Source organism: Cydia pomonella, chromosome 5, assembly GCF_033807575.1.
Source record: "Cydia pomonella isolate Wapato2018A chromosome 5, ilCydPomo1, whole genome shotgun sequence".
Lineage (NCBI taxonomy): Eukaryota > Metazoa > Arthropoda > Insecta > Lepidoptera > Tortricidae > Cydia > Cydia pomonella.
This window is the reverse complement of record NC_084707.1, coordinates 11,157,917-11,171,964: the sequence shown is the minus strand read 5'-3', so window position 1 is coordinate 11,171,964 and position 14,048 is coordinate 11,157,917. Positions and strand designations below refer to the sequence as shown.

The 14,048-nt window shown below is 39.2% G+C and overlaps 1 protein-coding gene and 1 pseudogene across 2 annotated transcripts in view; one reads left to right on the top strand and one right to left on the bottom strand.

Annotated features, from left to right (window-relative positions):
• The window catches only part of LOC133518267 (probable G-protein coupled receptor Mth-like 3), a 36,062-nt gene extending 30,333 nt beyond the window's left edge, over nt 1–5,729 (bottom strand). For both annotated transcript variants that reach the window (XM_061851912.1, XM_061851913.1), the window contains exon 1: nt 1,999–5,729. In XM_061851912.1, coding sequence (XP_061707896.1) covers nt 1,999–2,941 — 943 coding nt within the window. In that variant the 5' untranslated portion in view covers nt 2,942–5,729. The remainder of the gene's footprint in view (nt 1–1,998) is intronic.
• A 6,222-nt stretch (nt 5,730–11,951) lies between these two features.
• LOC133518306 (uncharacterized) lies at nt 11,952–13,358 on the top strand (annotated as a pseudogene).
• The last annotated feature ends 690 nt before the right edge of the window (nt 13,359–14,048 follow it).

Below are 14,048 nucleotides of genomic sequence, written 5' to 3'. Positions count from 1 at the left end.
AACATTGACACCATTCCGAAGTGGAAACATGTAAACTTTTAATTTTTTTTAATATTCCTCTTCACGCTTCAACCGCTGAACCAATTTAGTTGAAATTTGGTATAGAGATAATTAGTTTATTCCCAAGAAAGGACAGGATAGTTTTAATCTAAAAAATCATCGCTAAGGATGTGTAAAGGAGGGTGGAAGTTTATGTGGGGAATCAATAACCGCTGCACCTATTTGAATGAAATTTGGTATGATCTACATTTTAGATTTTGTCGAAAATGATAGTAACTTAGAACCTAAACTTAAACAGTTATTGACCTCCGACTGACCGACTTCGCCGAAGCTGAAATAAACCTGAATCAAAAATCTGGGTGGCATCACTTTTTAATTACATCTTAGGAAAACAAAGATTAATTATGGTACCTAAAGGAAACCTTTGGTTCAAATAAAACCATATGCTTTTGGTTTTCGGCCTTCGTGGGGCCCCAAACCTGCACTTTAGCCTTTGATTCCGTCATCAGTTTTTTTATAATAAAACTTTGACAATTAGTTCGCACGATCGCGGCTCTGCAGCTTGGCCGTGTGCAATACGTCGCAAACCAATCTGGTGTGCAAGAGCTCGGGCAGCATGAGTGACAAATTCCGATCCTCGAAAATCTGTTAAGACTTCGATGCGAAGCCGAAGGCCGAGTTGCAAGAGAGCGAAATTCGGACACGACATAATTATAAATTAAGACAAAAGTGTAGATCTACTATTAAATTCGACTCTCCGAGAAGGCTGAAGAACAAGCTCCACGTAGGGTTTAAGACAAGTAGCTTTCTAAAACTGAGCTCTACGTTGGATGTATAAGGCCCTTTGGCCCAAAGGCTGACAGATTTGCAGAATACTGGAAATCAAAAATCAACCACGAACCAATGGGTAAAAAATCGGAATAAATAAAATAAATCAAAATCGTTGCGCTTTCCAAATCTGATTAATGCGCGATTTTAATTAATTAAATGATTTTAATTTTATGTGTATTGTTGCTAGGTAACTATTTGTCAATCAAAAATCGAGCACATACTCGTATCAGCTTTGGACAGCGCAACGGCGATATTGCAAGCCTGGTGGAATGGGCCTCCTCGTAGGGACCTGCGTTGGAGACGCGCTTACGTGCCCTATACACGACGCACAAAGGTTCATGTACAAACTACCCGTTTTTTTGCCAACGATTTTGGTGCCCCCCTAGACGTGGTGCCCTAAGCAAGTGCTTATTTTGCTTAATGGTTAATCCGGCACTGGGTGTACCGCTAGAACTAGAGAGAGAGAAAGAGTCCGTGAGACTTGAACCAAATAAAAAATAGGAATTAATATACAGTGTGTTTAGAAATTCACAGTATTCCTTGAAAGGAGTTATTCTATGGGTCATTTGCAATGATTTATGTCCGGTCAACCGGGGGTCAAAACTCATGAGGTTTCAAATTACTTATTTGACTTTTTAGTTTTTTGTTTATAAAACCCGCCTCTCGACCTGTATTATTTTATTACATAGGTATTTCGGCACTTCTCATTTAACATCTCCGACGTGGATTGTTTCTTGTACTCCCCCTATAATAAATAAGCAGTAGTAGTAGGAGTTTCTTGAAATTGATGTATGAACTATCATAGATTTTCGGTGAAGGCAAACATCGTGCCCTTTTTTAAAAAAAACTGGTGCCTGCGCTAATTCAGGGATCAGGTTGCTTTAGCGGACTCCGGGCTCCTTTAGGATGCAACCCAAAGAACGCTGAGGCAAAAGATGAGGAGATATAATAGTCAGTAAATTCCATAAATATCTATAAGATATCCAGAGGGCCTACCGCGAACACCGAAGTTCGCGAATTGCGAGCATCTTTCTCTGTCACTCTAATTACACCTTAATTGGAGTAAAAGAGAAAAACGCCCGCAATGTGCGAGCTTCGGTGTCCGCAGTAGGCCCTCAGCAACAATACAACATTACGATGATGATACAGCGGTAGGAATTTACTTACCAGGAAAATCTTTATACTCTTCTCTCAAAGGATCCAAATAGATTGACATATTGAATATTATTTCGTGATCGGTATTACGGACACAAACGCTCTTTGTACTTTTGCAGTGTAGGACCTTATAGTGCTCGCCTACTGGACAACACTTTCTGATAGGGTATGCCCCGAAGAGCGATGCATCATTGGCACAAACTCTAGCTACTAAACCAATGTTATCTTTTCTACGATCCATACACCATTCTCCTTCTCCTACTCGTTGTTCTTTGGTCATTGTTTTTCTTAAAGCAAACAAACTGCTGCCATAAATATGCAAAGAAAATTCTTCGGACATCAAATCTATCGCAAACTGTGTCTCTTTGCAGTGTATTCCAGTGTCGACTTCAAATATACGAGGGTCTGCGCTCTTAATTTCTCTTACTAACCATTTCTCATCAATAACTTCATTCATGCGTGTACAAACATTATTGATAGTGTCATAAGTATGGTTTGCTGGACAACATTTTCTAATACGATCAATATGTAACACAGATTCTGTCGCGTTTTCAGTTTCATTAAAATTACATTTTAAGACTACTGTTCTTGGAATATTGCTTTTTAATTCGCCATCTCGTACTTCTAAAACTATTCTATCATAACAGGAATTGTTTTGGGAAGTTGACACTACCATGCCCTCCGTTTTAAGTTCCACTATATCTTCTTCTTCACATTCAGCAGGCATGCCGTAAATTACTTCTATGTCATCAGAGATAATTAATGGTGAGGTAGATATTTCATATTTTAAATTATTCAGTTCACGACTTTCACACTTGAAAATTGAGGTTTCATTTGCATCAGTAATTTTCACGAGGCTTTGATTCTCCGCACAACACTTATGAAATACCGTTAATTCACTTGAAACACATTTTGCACTTATTAATGCGAATAAACACATAATGGAGAGCCACATTTTTTGTATGCAATCCTTTAAAAATATATTGAAGTTCACAACAGGTGGTTGGTGTCGATCGTATTCGTGAGCATTGTTTATATTATAAATCGAGTATGCCGGGCGGAGCTACGCGTTGCGAGCGCGGCGCGGCGACGGCGGCGGCGGCGTAAATTGGAGTGACCCGGAGCACTGTCGGCGGGATGCCTCTGACCAACACTGGAGGCTGTTAGTTACGCCCTTGAAGCGACCGACCGGCCTTTCCGTGTCTGCCTGGCAAAACACCCAGCGCTTTTGTGCTTTCAAACTTAACAAAAAACACGCGGTTCGGAGAAGCGAATAACAATGGATTGAGCAATTTTTGACGGCACTGAATCAAATTATTCATCGACACCATTTACGTTCACAATATTGAGTCAAGATTGTCGGATTACTATAAAGACTTCGATTCAGGAGTTTTTATCAGCAGCTGATAACAAACACGACAGTAGAAAATGATTACGCAGAAGTTATATTTAAATCTACTTTTTTATCGAATCAATGTTTATAAGTGCTGCGCTGATCATAACAGTATGCAGTACGTACCTACTCGTATCACGTGTATAAACAAAGTTTTTTTTACATTCAGTTTCGTTCCTCTTAAATTTGTTGGTAACCATTTTATATTAATAATAGTAATTAATTTTGATCGGTAATAGTACATTACTATAGAGGAGGATTACGAGGATAGAATAGAATAGAATAATTTTATTCGTAAACACAAACAAGACACATTAAATAACATGATATAACAAAAACAAATAAATAACATATGGCCTCATCTCAGCATGTTGCTGGTGGCTTCCAGCGCTGATCTTCCGATGAGACCATCGAGCGATAGCGAGATCGAATAGGGATACGCGGCCGCCAACCCCATTTCTCGCCGAGATTTGTATAGTGCTTTTCTCAATAATTAAAAAACGCTTTTTAGGGTTCCGTAGCCAAATGGCAAAAAACGGAACCCTTATAAATTCATCATGTCCGTCTGTCTGTCCGTTTATGTCACAGCCACTTTTTTCCGAAACTATAAGAGCAATACTGTTCAAACTAGGTAAGTAGATATATTCTCTAAATCGCATTAAGATTTTCACACAAAAATAGAAAAAAAAACTATACATTTTGGGAGTTCCCCATACTTAGAACTGAAACTCAAAAAATATTTTTTCATCAAACCCATACGTGTGGGGAATATATGGATAGGTCTTCAAAAATGATATATTGAGGTTTCTAATATCATTTTTTTCTAAACTGAATAGTTTGCGCGAGAGACACTTCCAAAGTCTCGTCGCCCAGCATTCTGATCCATACATTACAACAGGTCTTATGATCGTCCTGTAGATTTTCCCCTTAAGTACAACGGAGTCTCAGTAGTAAGTTTATAACTATGAACCTCCAGGTCTTTTTGTTGCATTGTTCCTTTGTTGCAGTACATCTTTTGTAGTGTATTTTTAATGTGTTCATATGACTGTTTGGTTTCTGAATAAATTAAAGAGAAAAAGAATAGGGTCCCGGTTGCCTTTTTGGGTACGGAACCCCCAAAAAATGGTTTTAAAGACACCTATTCATTTTAAAAGACCAGCATATGCATATGCAGCGATACCCCACTCAGTAAGATTAAACGCGAAAGAAAATTTAAAAAACAAGCGGCCAAGTGCTAGTCGGACTAGCCCATGAAGGGTTCCGTACCATTTATGACGTATTAAAAAAAACTACTTACTAAGTAGATCTCATTCAAACTAATTTTCGGTGGAAGTTTGCATGGTAATGTATATCATATAGTTTTTTTAGTTTTATCATTCTGTTATTTTAGAAGTTACAGGGACACACATTTTACCACTTTGGACGTGTCTCTCGCGCAAACTATTCAGTTTAGAAAAAAATGATATTAGAAACTTCAATATCATTTTTGAAGACCTGTCCATAGATACCCCACACGTATGGGTTTGACGAAAAAAAATTGTTTTTTTTTAATTTTATGACGTATTAAAAAAACTACTTACTAGATCTCGTTCAAACCAATTTTCGGTGGAAGTTTGCATGGTAATGTATATCATATATTCTTTTTAGTTATATCATTCTGTTATTTTAGAAGTTACAGGGCGGGGGGGGACACATTTTACCACTTTGGAAATGTCTCTCGCGCAAATTATTCAGTTTAGACAAATATGATATTAGAAACCTCAATATCGTTTTTGAAAACCTGTCCATAGATACCCCACACGTATGGGTTTGACGAAAAAAAATTTTTTTTTTAATTTTATGACGTACCTATTAAAAATAAACTACTTACTAGATCTCGTTCAAACCATTCACACATTTTACCACTTTGGAAGTGTCTCTCGCGCAAACTATTCAGTTTAGAAAAAAATGATATTAGAACCCTCAATATCATTTTCGAAGACCTATTTTTTGAGTTTCAGTTCTAAGTATGGGGAACCCCCAAAATTTATAGTTTTTTTTTCTAGTTTTGTGTTATAGTTATAGTTTCGGAAAAAAGTGGCTGTGACATAAACGGACAGACAGACAGACATGACGAATCTATAAGGGTTCCGTTTTTTGCCATTTGGCCACGGAACCCTAAAAATGTAGTAGAGGCACAGTCAGTATCAATAGTAGCGGATGAAACAACGCGCCAAAAGTATCTCATATTCCGTATAACTTTTCTAAATACTTAGAGATAAATCTCTAAAATTTACATTCTAAAGTATATCTTTTACAGTCTTAATCGTTCTACAAATACTTACAGTGTGTATTTTTTGATATAACCGCATACGTGAACTATGTAGACGTAGGTTTTAGTGCTATAAAACCATTCTGAAAGATTTTTTTTAATTTAGTCTCAGTTACCAGAGTATAATTTTATTAATTTTTGGATTTTTTCTAGCGGCAATGTATTTCGTACATCATAGGCACTTGTGACAGTTGTGACGTCGCGTCATTAAATGCGACGTTTTGAGTTAAAATAAAGTAGTGTTACATTGTTTGCTGAATTATTTTACATGGAAAAATGAAAGTCGTCTGTTCTTTATAAAACCTATGAAAGTGTGTTGATTAAAGCCTAAACTACTTACATTTTGGTTATGCGGTCGTATCAAAAATACACACTGTAGAACCATCACTTTTTGTTAAGCTGTTATAGAATGGTAGATACTTTTGAAGCTTTGTTTGATCCGCCACTTTTGATGCTGACTGTACATAAAAAAAAACTTCTTGGAAATTTTAATTTTACTATTTTGTTGCCAATTCAAAAGAAAACATTGTGTATGGGATGTACTAAAAACCGTTACCGTTCTGTCGCCAAGCGTAATTATAATGTTCATGCCAAATTGCAGCTTTCTAGCACTAACGATCACGGGCTGCGGACGGACAGACGGACATGATAAAACTTTAATGGTTTCTACTACGAAACCCTAAAAAGTGGCCAAGGCCTCTAGTGCCCAGGGTTTTTGTACTTGAAATAGCACAACTTAAAATATTTTCATTAAAATAATTTAATTTGTGTCCTCTAGTATTAAATAAATTATTTTTTTAAATCATGACTTCTAAACTAAATAGTGGCTCACAATACAGACCTATGTTCCACGATTCATTAATATATAATCTTACAGTTTTCGGGTTATTCCCACTAGTTACCACCAAAATGTTGTAAGCGTTCAATAGTTATAAAAACAGTATAGTTAATGAACAGTCGAATTAATTATAAGTTAATTAGTTATTAGTTTAATTTTATTAGTGATCAAAAATAGTCGGCCTTTACCACCATGTTGTTACCAGTGGTAACTACTGTTTTATTCTTTCCCACCCTTTACCAGTGGTAACTACTGGAAAAAACATCCCAGTAGTTACCACCCGAGTTGGTGGTAACTAATGGGAATAACCCATTTTTTTAACTGTTCGAGCAAATATCTTTGAAAATAATAACTTCATCAAAAAACGCTTTTACTAAATCCCAATCCGTTTTGAAGTAACTCGAGTATAACAGTATGGCGATTTTTTTTAAACTTGTGGCGATACTTATTTTTTATATTTGTGAATTATTATGTTATTTCTACTCACACGAGTTCATCCCGAAATTTCCATACTTTTTTAGTTTCTTCAATAGTAACGGAATGAAAATACAAATCTTGGGACATTTTTTTCTCCTATTAGGATAGAAAAAATGCGTGATTCTGAGTAGATACTCACAATACATAAAAAATCGGGTGCCCTCTTTTTCGCATAAAATGGGTTGTCATATTTTCACATGGCATAACGCCATGTGAAAATATGACAACGCTTATACTAGTACACTGCGTTTATTTGTTTGTAGGCTCAAGGAGCCTAGTCACGTTGACAATCGTTTATAGAAAACTAAGCAAAACGCTATTTACGCTTATCTTAGCGTTCGTTCCGTTTGGTTTTTTGCAAACGATTGTTATCTTGGCTAGGCCCTCAGGTCGGGAACGGTAGCTCAGTTAGGTGTATCTATAGGATACTTACTTGCATTAAAGTAAGATACCTATAAAATGAAGTAAATAACACAATCAGTAACAAAAAAGTATAGAATGACTGATGAGTATATCGAGGGCTTCAGGCCAAAGGGGCGTATACGCAAAAATGCCATTTTTCGTTTTTAACGGCATCGTATTCGTCTTGTAACAATACGTAAGCACAATTTTTTTCATAATTTTATCATAACAATTAGTTAATTAAATAATTAAAAAATCATTTGGCGTATAACAGACAGTCATAATTTTATGTCGTTCCAAAAAGCCGTACTGAAGGCGTATAAGTGATATTTTCATTCAGTCCCCGATATTCATCGGAGTATAAAGGCGTACGTACATACTTCTCTCACGTGACAGTGCGAACCACCAAATAGTGTCACGCTATATAGGCGTACATACATACGACCATAAACTTTTACCAACTATCCTCAAAATGCGTCGCGGCAAAGAGGCGTATGAACATACGACCGTACAAAAATTACGTTGGGCTTCAAATAATGCCGGGCCAAAGGGGCGCGGAGACAGCGTCCTTGATTGCCGCATATTGCTATCCCTTTCTGTCAAGCGGGTAAGCGCACTAGGGCCGACTGTCTCTCAGTCAGTGTCTAGTGCGTTACAGTATGCTGTGCATCTCGTGCGAATAATAACAATAAAGTGGAGCGCTCTGATGCTGATGGCTCTGCCCTGGGCATTCAAGAATGACGTGGGCGGCCATCCTGTCTCCAAGTACTCTCTGCAGAGGGGGCTATCTGTAACACGTAGGGTTAGTAGGTGTTTTGTTTAGTGGGGCGTGGCCGGTTATGGCCCCAGTCACAAGCCGGACCTGTGGCCTCTTCAGCTGTCTCAGCCTCCTCGACAAACCGGGGTCGATTGTCGGGAGGGCTTCCTTCGCCTGCCTGCACTTGCCTAGGTTAGACCAGTACGGTTGGTGTTTTACCTTGGTGTTGTGTCGCAGAATGTTCCGGAGCCAGGCATAAGGCAGAGGTATAATTGGCTCCGGTCCTGCCACCCTCAGTTCCGAACATCCTCTCGCCAATATGTCGGCCGCATCGTTCCCTCGCGAGTTGCTGTGTCCCTTGATCCACTGCAGAGTTAAGCTGGTGGTGGTGCTTACATCTGACAGAGCTTTGTGGCATTTGTAGATTAGCCCTGAGGTCAAAGTATAACTTTGCAGAGCTTGTAGTACTGGCCAACTATCAGAGAGTATGCGGATGGAGTACTCCAATACGTTCCTTGAGGCGATTGCGTGTGCTGCCATTATGATGCCAATTCTGCCTGGAAGACTGTGTTGTGGGCACCTAGTTAAGTCCTAGTGGTGTTGAGATATGTATGTTTAGGTCCTCTGAGAATACTCCAGCGCCAGTGCCTGACCTTGTCTTTGATCCATCCGTGAAGATTCTCAGCTCTCATGGGTTGAGTCCTTCACGAGGTTCTTCGTGTAACTGTATCTTAATTTCTTGTCGAAGACGAATTGTCTGGGTATCCTGTCAGTCACCGCTTCTATTAGCGGTTCCTTACCTATCGCCTCGTAGAGGATCTCGGTGTGTGGTACCCTAGGTGGTCTCCAGAGATTAGATTTTTTGAGACGTACCGCCGTAGCTAGCGCTTCCTGTTGTATAAAGAGGTGTAGCAGCGGCAGGCTCAGTAAGGCTTCCAGGGCCGCGGTTGGTATTGTCCTCATGCAGCCCATGGTCGCCATACAGGCCAACCTCTGGATTCGTTGTAGTTCAGCTTCAACTACGGATAGTGTGGTGTGTGGCCACCAAACTATCGCACTGTAGCTTATTATTGGTCGCATGGCTGCCTGGTAAAGCCATAGAGTTATCTTTGGGGTTAGCCCCCAGGTTCTACCCACTATCCTACGACATTGCCAGATTACGACTGTGGCTTTGTAAATTTTGCCATTTAGGTGATTGCTCTAATTCAATTTGCTGTCAAGTATTACCCCTAAATACTTTACTTCCGCAGATAGTTGGAGTTCAGTGTCGAACAGGCGGAAGTGTTTGCTGGTGAACATAACCAGCTCAGTTTTGTTGGGATTGTCTGAGAGTTCGTTGTTAAAACACCAGCGTTCCACGATGGCTGGTGCAGAGCGGGTAACATCGCATACCGTACCTGCATGATTGCCGCTCGTCAGTATCACTATGTCGTCAGCATAGCCGATTGTGTAATAGTGATTATTGTTTAGTGTGGTGATCAGGTCATTCACCACAAGGTTCCATAGTAGTGGCGATAGGACTCCTCCTTGGGGGCATCCTTTTGCCATTAATGCCTGCTGTGTTTCGCCCGTCCCGAGTTTGATGGTTCGTTGGCTCAACATGTTGTTTATCCATTCTGTCATAACTGCATTCGCGCCATGTCTTACCAGTGCTGCTGTAATGCTACTGAACCTGGTCCTGTCGAAAGCCCTTTCTATATCTATGAAGGTTCCTAAGCACATGGATCTGTTTTTGACCCCCACCTCAATTTTACTTACTACTGCGTGAAGTGCCGATTATGTAGATTTTCCAGGGCTGTAAGCATATTGGTTTGGATGCAAAGGCACATGAATTTGCACCCTCTCTCTAAGGTACCTGTCACACAACCTCTCTAATGTTTTCAACATGAAAGAGGTCAGGCTGATGGGCCTGAAGGATTTGGGGTCCGAGTAGTCGTTTTTACCTGGTTTCGGTATGAAGATAACCTTGACCTCCCTCCATTGCTTCGGCACGTACCGGTGAGCCATACAGGCGCGCAGAACGATGGTCAGCTTCAGAGTGAGATGCTTCCCGCCCCATTTAAGAAGCGCAGGGAAGATCCCATCCATTCCTGGAGATTTGAAGGAGTCAAAGCTGTTTAAGGTCCACTGCGTGTGCTGCGGGCTGATTACCTCATATGTCTGTAGCCACTCGTCCTCCGTCGGGGTGGTAGTAATTCTTAAGTGTAACATTCCTCTGTTATAATTTGATGGAGACGTAAATGAGTTAAGTTGTTAGCTAAACTACTTTTAGGTTTATTAGTACAGAAGATTTAATATTGTTTCTTTTAATGAAATGACGATAAATGATGTCGTATTAATTGTTTAGAAGTTTTGATTAATATTTTATTGTTTAAGATAGTTATAATTTTGTTACCAGTGGTACCATTAAAGAAGGAGTAATGTTTATTGTCTGAATACAATTTTTGATACGTTTTAACTTTAACCTTTTGTTTTAGTTAATGCACTCTAAATTTAATCGTTTGATTGTTTCTTGACTGCTTTTTTAGTAAAGCTGTCATTGTGTTGTCTTAGCAATTTCCATGCATCCTTTACTACCAATTTCAATTTTATTCTTTTCTATAAAATCGTTTTGTACTACTCGACTTTTGAGCGACTACCATTTACCTACTGTCACAAATAGTAAAAATGATCTTATTGGAATTCAGTTAAGTCAGTTTTCTTAAGTAAGCCCACACGTCTTAACTCTAGCTCACAGCGAAGTGCTAAACGACTGCTATTATAGGCAAAAATCAGAATAAGCGGCGTGATTGTCTTTTGAAACACTTCTTCTTATCGTGTGGGTTGTAAGATTAATGTACCTTAAAAACCCTGGTGTTAGAGTTATTGAGTCGCCAAAGGCCTCTGACATGGCCCTCATGACGAGCACCACCGGATAGATAGCAGCCGGGACCAACAACTTTACACCGTGTCTTCCGAAGCACAGAATCATCTTACTTTTCGGACAATCAGGTGATTCAGCCTGCAATGTCCTAGCCAAACCGGGAATAGTCTCACAAAGTCACAAAGCGACTTTTGCTTGACAGTGTCCCCACTGGGATTCGAACCCGGAACCTCCGAATCGAGAGACAACCGCTCTAACCATTAGACCACGGAGGCTATTGAAACACTGATATGCTCAAAGTGGCAATTCAAAACAGTTACTTACCCAATCGGTAACCAGCTCGAGTCGACATTGCTTAATCTCGTGGACAGTTGTGACACTATCAAAACCATCAGGAATCATTTTAATGGTAAAATCTAGATGAACTTATGAATATTTAGTCAAAATATAATTTGGCGCCCTATTATACGGCCACAAATAAAGGATACTTACACGATAGATTCGTCAGCCCAGACGGGCGTATAAAAATCAGAAAAAATAGAAGAAACTACACAATGATGACTAAATTACTGTAAAATTAAAGTACGCATTATTAACAGTATTTCCACCTTTCATGATTAAATTATCGAATATAAAAAAAAAAGTGAATTATACGACCATAAATCTCAAGTATTTTTCAAAAAATTTCAACCTATATGTCGGAAATTACTGTCGTGGTAAAGAGGCGTAACTACATAATTACTGCTTTTTAGAATACGTAGAACGAAACTAGGCATAACACATGAAACAGATAGTAATTTAAATACTCTATGCAAAATTGTAGAACAATCGGTACATTGTAACAAAAGTTATTCAGTTTTTTGTCTCTCCTGAAAAGTAGGGTTCTTGCTTATACGCCCCTTTAGCATGAAGCCCTCGATATGATGAGTGTGACAGGAGGATGCCGGTCAAACTCAAGGGTCTGATATAGGTAGATAGATAGAAAGATAGAATACTCTTTATTGGCACACCTCAGTAAAAAGATACAAGAAAATAAACACTTGATTAAATGTAGAGGCAGACAACAGGCGGTCTTATCGCTAAAAAGCGATCTCTTCCAGACAACCTTTGGGTAATCTTTGGGTGGTTTTGGGTACCTTTGGGTTTGGGTTTTGGGATATACATAAGTATAATAAGGCCGGTTCTTATGTATGGCAGCGAGACGTGGGCAACGAATCGAAGGCACGTGCATACCATCCAAGTCGCCGAAATAAAGATGCTGAGGTAGATGTGCGGCGTTACTAGGCGCGACAAAATCCGTAACGAGTACGTACGAGGAAGCCTGGGCGTGCGTGAATCGCCGACATAATGCAGGAGAGTAAGCTGCGATGGTATGGTCACGTAAAGAGGAGGCCTTCTGACTACGTAGGAAATTTGGCACTACAACTTTCTATCTCAGGTCGAAGATCCAGGGGCAGACCCAGAACAAGATGGAAAGATGTAGTGTTAAAGTGAGTGAGTGCAAAGTTATCCGAGGGTGATGTGTTGACAGGGCGACGTGGACAGGGCGAAGTGGAGAAGGTTAAGCAGGAAAGCTGACCCCACTACTATGTCGGTTTAAAGATTCTTTATTCTCATAAGAATTTGTACAATTCACTTAAAATGAGAACTTAAAATATATTCATGTGGGATACATAGCTAGAAAGAGAGAGAGAGAGAATCAGCAAAACCAGTAGGTAAAGAAATTTTTTCCTCAATATTATATCAAATAAATATTGTAAATAAAAACAAGGTGATTGTGAATCAACAAATTGGGAAAATTGATTTGCTTAAGTCAATAACTCAAAGCGAATTCGTTTTAGGATTTCTGCACAGTTCTTTAACAGTACAATAATTATTTTCAATGAAGTGCACACCTATTAGTGCAAAACTGCGATCCCGACAAAGACGAACTGTTGCCAGAAATGCAGGATAGGTTAGATAAGAACTGCGACCCTTACAAAGACGAACTGTTGCCAGAAAAGCTGTTTAGGTTCGGTTAAAACTGCGACTCCCACAAAGACGAACTGTTGCCAGTAATGCAGAATAGGTTAGGTAAGAACTGCGACCCTTACAAAGACGAACTGTTGCCAGAAAAGTTGTTTAGGTTCGGTTAGGACTGCGACTCTCACAAAGACGAACTATTGCCAGAAATGCAGGTTAGGCTAGATTAGAACTGTTACCCTCACAAAGACGAACTGTTGTCCTTAAAGCAGGTAGCAGGTTAGATTAAGTTAGAACTGCGATCTCCACAAAGAACGACTGTTGTCAGAAAAGCAGGTTATGTTAGGTCAAGAAATTAATATTGTGTTTATGCATTAGTAGTATAAGGTTTAAGATATTCGAATTCAGGCTATACGGCTTATGCGTATAGCCTAAATTCGATTCAATATAAGAATCTTATGACATTTAACCTGTAGGATGCATATTTCTTAGACAAATGTATGCGCATACAAAAATAGGATATTCGAATTTAGGCTATACTGATTATACGTATAGAAGGATTCGTCAATGACATTTAACCTGTAGGACTGTGGGCGCTTCGATGCGACTCGACTCCGCCCGGTCAGTGGGAATCGTACTTTTCTATCTAGCTTTTAATCGCATTTTGTGCACGAGTTACAGGACATTAAAAGGCTGAATATGGCTTTCTCTGAACCAAAGGTTTCCTTCGGTAGAATTAATTCTTTGTGGTCGTAAGATTTAAGAAGTGAAGCCACTCAGATTTTTAATGTATGTTTTCGTCTTCGGCGACGTCTGCGGTTAATAAATGTTTAAGTTTAGGTTCAAGTCTCGTTTGGTATTATTTTCAACTAAATCAAAGATGTAGACCATACCAAAATTCATCTAAATCGGTTCAGCGGTTATTGATTCCCTAAACAAACTTCCACCCCCCTTTTCACACCCTTAAGGGATGATTTTTAGGATATAAACTTATGTCTTTTCCCAGCACTCACACTGTCTCTATACCAAATATTAACTCGAATCATGAGCGGTTTAAGC